The 14,117-nt window shown below is 36.8% G+C and overlaps 1 protein-coding gene across 1 annotated transcript in view; it reads left to right on the top strand.

Annotated features, from left to right (window-relative positions):
• Window positions 1-14,117, top strand: part of PI4KA (phosphatidylinositol 4-kinase alpha) — a 60,049-nt gene that overhangs the window by 5,693 nt on the left and 40,239 nt on the right. Inside the window, exons 5-18 of the mRNA XM_051634404.1 lie at window positions 308-380; window positions 694-953; window positions 1,559-1,625; window positions 3,575-3,723; window positions 4,256-4,321; window positions 5,088-5,184; window positions 5,428-5,619; window positions 5,953-6,053; window positions 6,754-6,883; window positions 7,920-8,049; window positions 8,762-8,857; window positions 9,565-9,748; window positions 10,523-10,626; window positions 11,565-11,733. Coding sequence (XP_051490364.1) covers window positions 308-380; window positions 694-953; window positions 1,559-1,625; window positions 3,575-3,723; window positions 4,256-4,321; window positions 5,088-5,184; window positions 5,428-5,619; window positions 5,953-6,053; window positions 6,754-6,883; window positions 7,920-8,049; window positions 8,762-8,857; window positions 9,565-9,748; window positions 10,523-10,626; window positions 11,565-11,733 — 1,818 coding nt within the window. The remainder of the gene's footprint in view (window positions 1-307; window positions 381-693; window positions 954-1,558; window positions 1,626-3,574; window positions 3,724-4,255; window positions 4,322-5,087; window positions 5,185-5,427; window positions 5,620-5,952; window positions 6,054-6,753; window positions 6,884-7,919; window positions 8,050-8,761; window positions 8,858-9,564; window positions 9,749-10,522; window positions 10,627-11,564; window positions 11,734-14,117) is intronic.

Below are 14,117 nucleotides of genomic sequence, written 5' to 3' on the forward strand. Positions count from 1 at the left end.
TCCATGTGTTAGAAGGTGTCAGTTGCTGAGCCTAGAGTTTCAGAATTCAAGTTTTGATACTGAAATTAGGACTGTTGCAGTTTTATTCTGTGAGTGCATACCAACTTACTGCAGACTTCACAAAAGAAGCTCTGTGAGCTGAATGAGAGCAGTATACTTTTCCAGTTACCTAGCACTACAAAAACCTTATTTATGGGAGGTACTTGCGTTAATATTTGCAAGTTTCATTTGTTGTAGTAATCTAGTATAAGATAATGATATCTCTTTATCAGAAAGTTTGTTTGTATGTCTGTCTCGATTGCTTTAGATTTTGGATGCAATCCTACAAGTCATGCAGTTTCTGTTGGGAATGTGCCAGACCCCACAGATGCACGATAAAGGTACTTTTATTGCTATATTCATAATTCCTCACCTATGAACTTCTCTTGTATTAATATCAGGATCACTCCTGAAATGTGAGCAGCCTTTTCTTTCAACTTTCCTTAGCACATGTTTATTCTGTTTATTGCTGCCTGGTAAATACGGAAGCAGAAGTGTCTTAAATTGTGATGCCATCAGGAGTTTTCCTCTACTTGCACAAATAAGTCTTTGTAAAACACGTTAAGTTGAGATAGTTTAGTCAAGTAGCAAAACTGTGAAGAGGAAGTTCTAAGTTACTGTTAATGTACTGTTATACATGTTTTTCTTTTCCAGAGTATTTGTGCAAGTATGCAGTGCCCTGTCTCATTGGCATTTCTCGAGCCTTTGGTCGCTACAGCAATTCAGAGGAGGCTCTCCTTTCAAAGCTTTTTCCAAAAATTCCTCCACATTCCCTGAGAGTTCCAGAGGAGCTTGAAGGAATTCGCCGCCGATCCTTCAATGATTTCCGATCAATTCTTCCGAGTTCTCTACTCACTGTTTGCCAAGAAGGAACACTCAAGAGAAAGGCTAGCAGTGTATCCAGCATCTCACAGGTTTGTGTTGGAGTCAGTGCTCAGATGATTTCAGGCTCTTGGTGAAGTTCAGGAAGCATTAAGCCTGGATATATGCAGTGTTTTTACACACTGTTTGACCAAATACAGAGATATTTATTCTGGTTCCATGACTAAGTTTCAAAATAACTTTGTCATTTCTGAGCTACAGAACAGTCAGTGGCAGTTAAACTAACAACTGGACTGATAAGTTTTCAGAAGGAGCAATTTGCAAATCCCATTCCTTGTGTTACTCTCTTGAATAAGCATTGTAATGTGTTTCTGCAAATTTGGGAATTTTGTTGTCTCAGGGGAAGACTAGATTCAGATGGCGGTTTTGGAACTACAGATTGTTACTAGCATAGTTTCATACAGCTTAGGAGTCAGCATACTGATCTCTTCCCTGTAGTCAGAAGCACTGAACTAGCTCTTTTTAACTTCCCATTTGTGGTTGGAATTTAGCTGTTATGCCTGGCAATACGTAGTTCCTGTTAGTTTTGTTTGAAGTTCTGTTTTATTATAATGAAGTCTATGAATCATTCCCTGGAAGATTTTTCAATGTTCTTTATGAATAGTTTTTAAATTACAGCTTTTGTGTGATGTTTCAGGTTAGTCCTGAACGTGGAATTCCTCCTCCCAGCTCTCCTGGAGGATCTGCAATTCATTACTTTGAAGGTAAATTATTTTGCAAAGAAACACTGTTTGATTCAATGGTTTTGTTGCTATTTATAGAAAACTGAAAGCCAAAATCCTTTTGAATCTGTTTTCTGCCCTCTAGAATTCTCCTAGTAAGTCTCTGGCACATGCCTGCTATGATTTTGAAAAATTTAGGGCTGTAAAAACAGTAAGAAGTGTTTCTTAACACCAGTAGTTTCCAGGCTCTGTTGTTTCTGGCAGGCTCTGAGAGGGGTAGGATTTCCCTACTGCTAGGCTGTGCCTAGTACTGAAGAGCTTAAATCAACTAGACCAGAAATATTTCAGGAGATTAGGCTAAGTAACTTTAAGAAAGCAGTGTTAAAATTGTGCTTCAGTAGACAAATCAATAGTGGGATCGGGGTCTGGAATTCTGAGACCTTTGTGGCACATTGTATAAATCTAAACCAGCTGCTTCATTTGAAGTAAATGTGATATGGGTCATTGTGTAAGGCCTAGGAATTTGCTGAAGTGAGAAATGACAAAGGAGTGAAGTGCTCACTAACGTGTATTAATTAGTGTGTCGTTAAAAATGTAAAAATGTAAAAATGAATTAATATACAAACTCTTAACTAACTGGGTTTTGGTAGAGCTCTATCTGTGAGTTCTGTGTCAAAGTAGGGCTTGAAAATAAGCTGCCTTTCATTAATCAAGTGGAAGACTAGCTCTGTATCTGGGGTGTTTTGGTGTCTGGTTTTGTCTGGCCCTTTGAGGTTTTTAATATTTTGGGCATTCTCTGTTTCTGGGTCATTCTCCTCTCTCAAGCCCTGGCTTAAATTGATTTCTTTTGCATCACTTTTCATTTTTCTTCATGTTGCTATTTGTAGAGGCATTTATCTTCCTCAGTCATATAATGGGATTGCAGAGTAATTCAAGTATCATTGTTGAATTGCTAAGTAGGAAGAGACCTGGTTGTCTTCTCTCTACCCTGCTGAACCAGCCTGTACTTCAATTTTATGGTCTTTGTGTTTTGGAATAAAAAAAGGCTGCAGGTTAGAGAGAGGCCGTGGTATTAGAACAAAAGTAATCTTAAAACTATAGGTGGATAGTGGACAACTTTGTAATAATTTTGGAATAATTGTGTCTCTTGCAGAGTTACAACTCTAATCAGGATTTTACTTTCAATACTAACTTCTACCAGATATTTCAGATTTGTATTTGTATTATTTCAAATAATATTGTTTGTGATAGTCTTACTTTCTGAAGAAGATGAGTAATTACCTTATTTTGATTCTAGGCAAGGCTGATGGTTTAGAAAAAAGGCCTGAACACTTTTTCTTTGTTGTTGGCAATGAATAGTTTTTCTTGAAAGCCTATTAATCACAAGAACATTATTGCAGCACAGGCAGCTGAGTTCTTAAAAATGGTAGAAGTGTAATTTCTGAAGTGAAAACAGTGCCAAAAGCTGTAGGCTTGGCTTAGCAAGTTGTTAGCTTAACATAGTTTTTGAGTCTGTAAAATAATTTGATTTCTCTTTACCTTCAAATTGCAGTAGTGAATTGGTGCCTTCTTTAAGATCAAAGCTGTGCCATGTGTTCATATGATTTAAGACAGGGAAAGCCTTGTAAGATAGTTTTGACTTAGTCTGTTCTTTGCACCTCTGTGCTCTTTGAACAAAATGGCATTTACAGATGTCCTCAGGTAAATGCACCCCAGTAGTATGGGAAGAGTTCTTGTCAGCTGTGCCTCTGACATGAGCACAAGTCAGTGAAATGAATTCTTCCATTGTGACTGTAAACTTCTCATGGACAAATGTATTTTTTAATCATAGTTTTCTGTCTTGATTTGCCAGTAGATCAGCAGAAATGTGCCTCATGGTAGCTTGTGATAGTACCTGTATTGGAAATTACTCTTCAGTGCCTAACTATAAAACAAATCTTATGCATCCCCTCTCTCCCCTAACTTTTATTTATCTTTTTTTTTCTGATTAGGTTCATATCTTCCTGATGGGAGTGCACTGGATCCTGATTATTATTTCTCTACAATCAGCTCCAGCTTTTCAGTTTCTCCCCTCTTCAATGGCATTAACAATAAAGAGTTTAACATCCCACTAGAAATGCTCCGTCAGCTGTTGAACATGGTATGTGATGGGTTCTTGTGAAGGCTGCAGTGAGATTGCATTCCAGATATTCATGCTAGAAGTAGATGCACTTCATGTTGAAGCTTTTAGAATTGCAAATAAAATTATGATGTTTGTCTTTCTAGCTTTGTATAATGTTATTTTTATGGCATTTAATATCATGTTTCAATGGTATTCCTAAAAAGCTCTCATATGAAACATGAAGAATTTGGAAAATCAGATAAGTTTACATCATGTACATCTTGAATATTTTTTTTTGCTGTGAGAGTGAGACCTTTTTCCTGTTAATGGGAATTCATGCAGGTGAGAGAAACTACTGGCTCTGTCTGCTTCCAGCACCAGCTATTTTAGAACTGCACATACACACTCAAATATATTTGTTCTTGTTGCAGCCAGAAATTCTTTTAGCCTTAATTTCACCTGACACTTTGCAATCAAGTGACTTGTGTTCTCTGTGCATGGGCAAGATTGTATTGTCTTCCTATCTAGAGCCACCAGCAGGAAATATCCTTTTTTATTTTAACCTCCTTAGGTAAAGCAGATCGTTGGAGATTCTCTGCTAAAGACTTTAGATGCAGTTTTAGCTGAAGTTGCAGAGGTATGTTTTTAAGTACCTTTTCTAATGACTTGAATACTTTTTTCTTTCCTTAATACTTGGCAAATTAACTTTTTGCCTATGTAAGGTGTGCCTTCTATTTGCAAAGCAATACTGATTTCCTTTTAGAACTGTTCTTTCAGTGGTTTAAATCTAGACTTGGACTGTGTAAAGGTTACAGGGGAAGTCTTTTGCAGTAGTATAAAGGAAATATTCTTTTAAATTAACTATTCTCTTATTTTAGCTCTGTTACCCTACTAAATTGCAGCATTGGTTGCCTAAAAGTGGTTTACTGTATATTAAGGTATTTATTGCATGTTACAGTAACATTGTCTTTTTTTTCATGTAGAGAAAATGTGTTGGTTGTTTTTCTGGTGTGGAAGTGACTGCAGGTCTTTCAGCTGTCATTTCTACAAGTTTAATAGAGTTAGTTGGACCCTCTCAGAGGTGGCATATTCTTCCGTAGTTTCACTTTTTGCTACCTCTGTAAAATGAGAGGTTTCAATCCTCTGGTTTTGTTTTTTTCTTTTGAATCAACACTCTTAGAACATACATGTGCTCTTTAAAGAGTGAGTTGTATTTAAGGCACTGTATGGCTGTGTTTTTCCTTTTGATGAAAGTAAAGGGAGAGAAGCTGTGAGGTTACTTCTGCTTCAGAATTTAAATGCTTGTTTATATTGTGGAGGAAAACAATTAAGTGACTTGAATAAGATTTATTTATCCATAAAATGGAAAATATATGTTTGAATCTGCTTCTTTTCTCTTTCAGACAGGTGCTAATACAGATCTCTATTATAAAACATTCAGTGACCCTCTTTATCTAGCTCAGTTTAAAATGCTGAGAGATACATTATACTATATGAAAGGTATAGTATTTGTATTTATTTAAATTTTCCTTCATTATGTTTAAGATCCAAAGTGTTGTCAGCATTGTTTTGGGTGCTTCAACCTAGGGGTTTGCATTTCCTGGGAGCTCCATGTCTTCTGTAAAATTTGTATTTTGAAACATTTCATATAAAAAAAGGTGCTATGGAATTGGAAAAAAAAATATTCTGAGCACCACAAAAGGTTTAATAGATAGCATTTTAATTGTCTGCTTATTTCTTTAGACCTCCCAAACTCATTTGTGAAAGAAATCCATGATTTTGTGCTAGAGCAATTCAACAGCAGTCAGTCAGAGCTTCAGAAAATCCTTCATGATGTGGATCGACTGCACCATGAGCTGAGTCCTTTAAAACTGCGTTGTCAGGCTAATGCTGCTTGTGTGGATCTCATGGTGTGGGCTGTGAAAGATGAGCAAGGTAAAAAATGCTTTTCAGTCTCTGGAATGTCTGTCTCTTTTTTATTATTTTAAGTTGTAGACGTACTTACATGGTCTCTGAGCATAGATGCTGCTTAGAGAAATATAAAATAAAGTGGACTACTTTTTGCTGTTAGAATACAGGAGTAAAACAATCATCAAAAAGTTGTTAAATTACTTGGCAGCACTAAATTTGTGAGGAATTGTAGTATGAGGAGAGTAAAGCTGATAAATTTTTTATGTTGTTTTAGAAATTCCAGTAAGCATTGGGTTGTCTGTGGCCTAATAACAAATCTGATGAACATAAATTTTTCTGTTGGATTTTTTGTATAAGGTGCAGAAAACCTGTGCATCAAGTTATCAGAGAAGCTGCAGTCTAAAACCTCAAGCAAAGTCATCATTGCTCACTTGCCACTGCTAATTTGCTGTTTGCAGGTCTGTCTTTACAGTTTTTGACATCACTATATCAGCGAGAGACAGTTCTACAGGTTGCTACAGTAACACTTTTTATCTGCTGTTTGTGTTACTTTACAGGGATGTGAAGTGTTGGTATTTTAGAGGTCTGGTGTGGAAACTAGAACTGCAATAGAGCAGGGCTTTCCAAATTTTCTTAGCTCAACTACTTCTTGTGGAATAATATTAATGAGATTTTTTTTTTTAACCAGTATTTAATTTCAAAAATATTTAGTTTCTTAAACCATTGCATAAACAATTAGAATACTGGGACTGGCAGATCACTGAGTTTTAAGACTAAGACTTGATTATTCTAGTTTTTGTCTTCTTACTAGTTTTACAAATCTGCTGTTTTCCGCCACATAGTAAATTAAAAGGGTTTGCTAAATGTTGAAATTTGTCCAGTAACTTTATTTTTAGAGAGTGCAGTTTATTTAAAGTAACTCCTGTGAAATCATTCAGGAAGAGAGCTGCAAGGATTGGCTGCTGTGATGCACTCTGGGATAACCCAAAAGAATTAGAAGCTTGAAATGTCTAAATCTTCCATTAAAATGGAATCCCTTGGAACTATGTATGGTTTGTTTTGGTTAGGTTTATTTTGTATTGAGCTGTAGTTGCAAGCTCACTGTTGAAATAAAAATTGTGGTGTTGTATTTGAAAGTTGTTTCTTTTTCTTTTTTAGGGACTAGGCCGTTTGTGTGAGAGGTTCCCTGTTGTGGTTCATTCTGTCAATCCATCCTTGAGAGACTTTCTTGTGATACCTTCCCCAGTGCTTGTGAAACTTTACAAGTATCATAGCCAGTATCACACAGGTAAAGGAAAAAAGGCTGTGTTCCAGAGGATATGCTAGTGGTTGTTTTCCAGCCTGTATAGATTTTTTTATGCCTTTGGGTATTTTGTGCTGTAGGGGGAAATGGAGGTGTTTGTGATGTTTTTGGAGGTAGAGAGGAGGAATGCAAATCAAATTCTGGCAGAAGTGTATCTAAGGACAAGCAGTATATTTAGAAGTACACTTTATCCTAGCAGTAGTATTGCTGTGCCTATTCTGCTGGAAGAGGGATGGTCTTCTCACCAGTACTTTTGTCCTGAGTGGGATCACCAACTGCAGTGTGACATGGTGGTATTGAAGGTTGTGTTGTGTGTGTCAACCTCCTGCATTCAATTCAGAGCAGTTTGCTTGTGGCTTTGTCCACAGGGGCCTTCAAAAATCTCCAAGGACAGAGATTCTACTCTCTGAGCCAATGCATAATTATCCTCATAATGTGTGGAGGGAGGAAATCTAATATCCAGTTGGAATCTCCTGTGTTTTAAGCTCTGGCTGTTGTGTCTCATCCTCACAAAGCCACCTAATTGGTAACCTACTTTGTTTTGGCAGCCATTAGGTCTGTCCAGAGCTGCCTCTTCTGAACACAGCTGAACAAGGCTGTGTTGCTCAGACTCTCCATACAGGTTCTGTGCTCCAGCCCCATGACCATCTTGATGACATTTGGCAGTGTTTTTGTTGTTTCTTAAGTTGTAATAAATACCAAGTTACAGTTTCCAAAAAGAAAATGTTCAATTTAAATCACTTGCTAATGTAGAAGCAGTATTTTAATGCTATAACAGAACAGGTAAAAAGAGAACCAAAGGTGACTACATTTAGGAATATGTGTTTAGTAGTAGTTAAATGCAGTAATGTCTTGCACAGCTAGTGACAACACATGCACTTCCAAAGTTCTTCAGTTCAGCTGTGAAATGTAAAGTAGACTGGTTTGCACTCACTTATTAGATACTTCTTTTTCTGCCTGAGTGCTCTGATCTTGGGGAAAAGGGTATTTCAAATGGTGCTGATTTCTGTGTTCTTGGTAGGTGGTAATGACATAAAAATCAGTGTAACCAACGAGCATTCAGAGTCCACTCTAAATGTAATGCCTGGCAAGAAAAGTCAACCATCTATGTACGAGCAGCTGCGTGACATTGCCATAGACAATATCTGCAGGTAAGAGAGACACTTGCACCATGCTGGAACACATGTTTTATTTCCCTAGCAGAAAAGTGTTGTGACTGTTCAAAAGGTGCTGCTCTGTGCTGCTGTAAAAACTTTTTGACTTTTTTGATCCTGACATAATTTTCTTTCAGAAAAAAAAAGAAGCGTCTCTTGGTTCTGTTCGTGTCCTAATTGTAAGATAATTCAATCTTGTCCTGGTTTGAGCCTTGATGAAGCCAATTTTCCTAGTTTTGTGTCCCACGTGTAATTCCTGCTAGTCACAGTTTTGATACTCAGCAGGGTTTTTGCTTTCTGTTTAGATTGTCATATTGAGTGAGCCTCCCTGTAACAGAAGGTTTGTTATGCTCTCAGATGTGGGCAGTGTCAAGATTATTCCCTCCTAGACAGCTACAGGGTGCTGGAGGAAGGGCAAATAGTTGATGACTAAGAGATAAGGGATCAAAGTTTCTAAAGCAATGGATTTTGACCTGACCTAATTGCATATCCTCATCTTTATTGTTGCTGGAGAAGCAGAAGTAGAAACTCTGCTCATTTAAAAAAATATTTCTGCAGCTTTCCTAGTCAATCAGTTCTTATCCTCCACTATGAAGTTTTTTCCCATATACCTGGTGTGCATTTACAGTAACAAAGTGAAATGTTTTATTAATGCCTTTTTTTTTTCCTGTGGCTGTTTTAGCAAGTTTTCTGTTCCTTGTTACTCCAGGTGCTTGAAAGCTGGCTTGACTATAGACTCGGTGATTGTTGAAGCCTTTCTTGCCAGTTTATCTAACCGTCTGTACATCTCTCAAGAGAGTGATAAGTAAGTTGTCAGTCATCAAAACAATTTTTCCTTCACTTAATGTGAGGATGTGCAGCATTATTTTAGAATTAAGTGTCTCTGGGATTAGTGAGCTTGTATGTGAAATCAAGATCTTCCCATGCAAATCTTTGCAAAGCTGAGCCCTTATTTTCATACTTAGAGGTATGGATTCATTTTTTTCTTATTGAGTCAGCAAATCTTTGTCAGTATTAGCCAGTTTTGAGTCCTAGATTGAGTGATACTCCTCTGCTTTATCCTTCAGGCTTCAGCTATCTTTTATGGCTGGCCTCAGCTTGCCACTTATGATGTTTGACTTGCCTCACTTTTAAAACACTTGCCAGCCAAGAAACCTCCAAGGAGAGGTCCTTTAGTTGGTCTGACTGTCATGTCTTAATGTTTTACAGTTCACTGTTACCAGTTCTCCCTGTTGTTTCTAGATTAGTTTGCTCATGAATTTGTGTGGGTTTCTTGGATAGTGTTTCTGGGCATCTTTTGGTTTTTATTTTGAAGATCATCTTGTGCAAGTATATCTCTAATGTCAGTGTTGAGAGTAGATGGGTATCTAGAGTGGCAATATTAAAGCTCTTCATGATGTTTATATTTAATATATGAACTGTTTCTTACATGAAAAGTAACCGTGCTTAGAGCTCTTGATAACTGTTGAACAGTTACATGAGTAGTTTTGGGTTTCTGTGTTTTTCTAACAGGGAAGCTCATCTGATTCCTGACCACACCATTCGTGCTCTAGGGCACATTGCAGTGGCACTGAGGGACACCCCAAAAATGATGGAACCCATCCTACAGATCTTACAGCAGAAGTTTTGCCAGCCACCTTCTCATCTTGATGTGCTCATCATTGATCAGCTGGGCTGCTTGGTTATCACTGGAAATGTAAGGAAAGATTGGGCCAAGAGAAAGTCAGTTCATGATTCCTTTCTTCTGGTTAAAAGGAAACATTTTAAAAACTGCATTTGCAGAAGTTTTTAAGGTTGTTCTTTTCTTCACCACAGGCTTGGGCTTGTACAATCTTCATGTCTGTGTGACACCAGAAAACAAAAGCTAATTAATTAGTAATGTGTAAAGTGCTGTCCTTGCAAAGAAGATTAGTCCCCACAGAAAATAAGAGTAGTTTTTTTAAAAAAAAACCAACACAACAAAACAAGCTATAAAAAACCACCAAACTCAGTGTTTTGAAAAGTTATTAAGAAGTTTATAGACATGGCCTAAATCCTGAATAGGAGCACAGTGTCTTTTTTTTAATATCAGTAAAAAACTTTCAGTATCTTTTGGGGTTGTACATTTAAAAGTATAGATTGGCTTCTTCAGTCATACAGGAATTAACTGGCTTACCCTTTCTGAATGGAGTTTGTGCCTCTGAGAGAGCAATTAATTGCCAGAACTCAGAAGTCTGGAAAAAAGTTTTCCATCAGGAAGGTGGAGTTAAGGAACTTAATACATTTTGTGAAATTGAGCAATTAAAACCACTAATGAAAGCAGTTCCACCATGTGCTTCATAGAAATTGAGAACTGTTTCTCAAGCTATGACTAGATACCTACCTGAAGAACTTTGTGATACTTAGAGTATTTTGCAGGGTTGTTATGTAGAGAAATTGTATTCAATAAGCTATACTTATTCTGATTTGTTTGTTTTTTCTATTTTTAAAGCAATATATTTACCAGGAGGTGTGGAATCTGTTTCAGCAAATCAGTGTCAAAGCAAGCTCAGTTGTTTACTCTGCCACAAAAGACTATAAGGATCATGGATATAGGTAACACTTGGCTGTGGCCCTTAAATGTGTGAATACTATATCAAATACCCTTTATGCTACATAAGGGTAATGAAAATAAAATCAGGGTAATACATTTTCACTTTTTCCCTGTATAAGTTTTATAACAAAATTATAAACAGTACTGTTCTTTTTTTATGTTAAAGAGCAAGTTTAAAAATAGTAGCACTTTCTAGTGTAGAGATTCCTAAAAATATTTTTCAGTACAGGAAGTACTGGTATTTTTTTTGTCTTCTTCCTCTGTAAGGAGCTAACATTTGTAAATGAGACTTGATGAATGAAGATATCTGTAGCTAGAGTAACTCTTAGCCTGGAAAACCTAAGGAAGGGTTTTGTGTTTGTTGGGTTTGTTTGTTTTAAACAGTGTCCCAGCAGTTGTTAGGGATTAAATGCAAACCATTAACCACTTAGTTTTTCATATGTAAGTATGCATTTTAGTCCCTGTTATAATTAAAGATTATTACTTGTTGATAGTTGGGGGAGGCTGGGTATCTTTTAATGTAGTATGTGAGTAAATGAGGGTATTTGTGTCAGTATGTTTGAACATGCTGCCTGACCCAGTGCAACCTCAGCTTCAACAATTGATACTAGTTCTGATTCTTCTGCTCAAGAGCTTTCCCAATCCAGAGACACAGTTCATTGCTGCTTTCAGTCTGTAGCCATGTCTGCTACAGGAAAGTAATTTCCTTTTGGCCAGCACCATAAATGGAAGTTTACAAATAGTTTTTCACTTAGATACTTTGGCATTTCAACTATCAGTAAAGCAATGTGCTACTATTCATAAAAACAACCCCCCTCAAAAAAACCCCTAATGAACAATAGTGGTCTTATTACAAGAGTTACTATCAGGATTATGAAGACAGTGCTGAAATTGTAAGACTTTGAGGAATTGCTTATTGGTAACTGTTCTTTCTTCTCAGACACTGCTCATTAGCAGTCATTAATGCCCTCGCTAACATTGCTGCTAATATTCAAGGAGAACACCTTGTGGATGAACTGCTGATGAACTTGCTGGAACTGTTTGTTCAGCTTGGGCTAGAAGGAAAGAGAGCCAGTGAGAGAGCAAGTGAAAAAGGACCAGCACTGAAGGTAAGATACTCACTGGTTTTTAATTGTTTGCAACTTTGCATTGATCTGGATGGCACTGCTAAACATGGTCTTCTGTTTGTTCTTTAAACTAAACACACACCCTTAACATGCAGAGAAAATGAAGTTTCCTTAAACTTAGGAATGTGTTGTGATCCTGGAATTTGAGTGCATATCTGTGGTGCCTTTCAAACACCTAATGAATCTGTGTAGTATCTGAGAAAGCAGTGGAATGCCTGTTGTTCAGCTGAGCCTGATTCTTTGTGAGGCTGAGTAAACTGTCTGGAGTGTTGAGTTGTTAGAGGCAGAGCTGCAAAGACAAAAATGGAATGCTGACTACTGAACTCCTCTTAATAATTCATAAAGTGTCTTTAAATGTGACAGAATTCTTATTTTAGTAGTCATAGGATCATAGAAAAGCTAAGGTTGGAAAGGACCTCAAGAAGTCATCTACTCCCACCTCCAGCTTGAAGTAGTCTGCTTATGTCATCCTGATGAATCCTGAATTGCTGTTGTGAGGGAGTGCATCTTTTTTTTCCAAGATCCAAGTTGATGCAGGCCTGTCTGTCTAGGCTTAGAAGGGAAACAGTGCAGTGAACTGAAAAGTATAGATTTAATAAAAATTCTGATCTTTTAAGAGTGCTTTATTTAGAGAGCAAGTGTATTTAATAACTTTACCTAAGAAAGAGGAGACTTGTCTCTTAGATTTATTTTTATGATAGGAATACTTAGCAGAAGAGTATGTTTAAGTGGCTTTGCTTTGAAATAGATTTCTTTTAAAATGCAATTTTCTATTGTGATTTGTAAAATTTAATACATATTGGCCTTTAAATGTCTATAAGGAGGTTGGGAGAGGAGTGTCTTGAAATGCTAAATTCATTTCTGCAGGACCACTTTATATCCAATTAGTTTATTCACTCAGAACTCTTATTTTTCGTATGTGAAGACTTTTTCACCTCGCTCAATATTGGCTTTTCTTATTTCAATAAAGCATCCAGAGTACTTGACTTGCCTGTTCTATTTAAGAATCAAACAAAAATGTCTTTCCCACAATACCTTTCTCTCATCTTTGCTCTAAAATATACTCATAAATAAGCTGTTAACCTTGACTTTTGCTCTTCAGATCTATATTATCATTTGAAGAGCAAAATGTCATTGCTTTCTACTCATCAAAAATCAGAGCCTCCAGTTATGTTCCTTGCTAGTGTTCAAATGCTGCAACTTCTTGGCATTCACGCACTGCCTTAGGATAACTTGTAGAAACTCACTGTGCTTGATAGTGATTTTATATTAAAAATGTACTTTTTTGTTTCAATAATTCAAATGTATTCGTATTGGAATGTTAAGGTTTTCTTGGAGATACTGTTTCCCTGCTTTTTAGGGCAGATAGGTTAACACTTCCTTTTGAAACAGGCACATTTTCCTAGTACTGAGGGGAACAATGTGGTTTTTTCTTTTTTACATTTTTCCCCCTCCTATGCATGCTACATTTTAATAGTACTAAGTTCTTTATTTATCCTTTTTATGGGATAGATGAGCTCTTGTTAAATCCCTCTGAATAAATGTTTACTTTGAAGATAGACTGCATGTAGTCAGGGATGCCAGTTCTTCTCTTAAAAGGGAACTAGGACATGTCTAGAATTCCATTTTCAGGAAGTGTGTGGTGGAAGATTTCTCTCCACAGATTTCATAGATTCTCTTAACCGTGGATAAATGAGCTGAAACGATGAAAAACATTTTGTAAACATTGCTCTAAAGTGACACTTCTAAATTAGTTTCCACCCTCCTCCCTTTAGGGATATTTTCCCACTATTTCAGTGTTGGAATCACTATGGGAGACAAACTACTGCCCTGACTTAAAGCTGCCTGCAAACAGAAAAATACGTGATTGATTTAACATGGATTTGAGCTAGGAGGCACTGTTTCTTTATTATGAAGATACTGTTAGCAGTTTTCACTAGAACACTCTTTACTCAATGTACAGTAAAAGTTAAGAAAAGTGTTCTGAAGACTGGGTTACTCCATTTTCAAGAAGAGAGAAAGGAGGTAAAACACTGCACGTCCTGTGCTCCCAAACAGAAGCAGTTGTTTACTTTGATTGTTTGCCTGTGTTCTCTGCTTTTCAGCATACTATTTTATGGACTTAAATTTGCTTGCCTAACCAGTAAAATGCTTCAGTGACTTATTTGTTCTGTTTTAAACCAGATTTTTCAACCATGCAAAAGTGGCTTCTTTTTTTATTTTTGCTCTTGCTGATAGTTAACAGGAATGGAAGTAATTGCATCTTCTGCATCCTCAGTGCCATATATTATTATAAAGAGGCTGATACTCCATTTTTGCAACGAAAATGCTAGTAGAAAAGTGGAGTTTCTACAGTTGGTAGAACT

The sequence above is a fragment of the Apus apus genome, chromosome 16 (assembly GCF_020740795.1).
Source record: "Apus apus isolate bApuApu2 chromosome 16, bApuApu2.pri.cur, whole genome shotgun sequence".
Lineage (NCBI taxonomy): Eukaryota > Metazoa > Chordata > Aves > Apodiformes > Apodidae > Apus > Apus apus.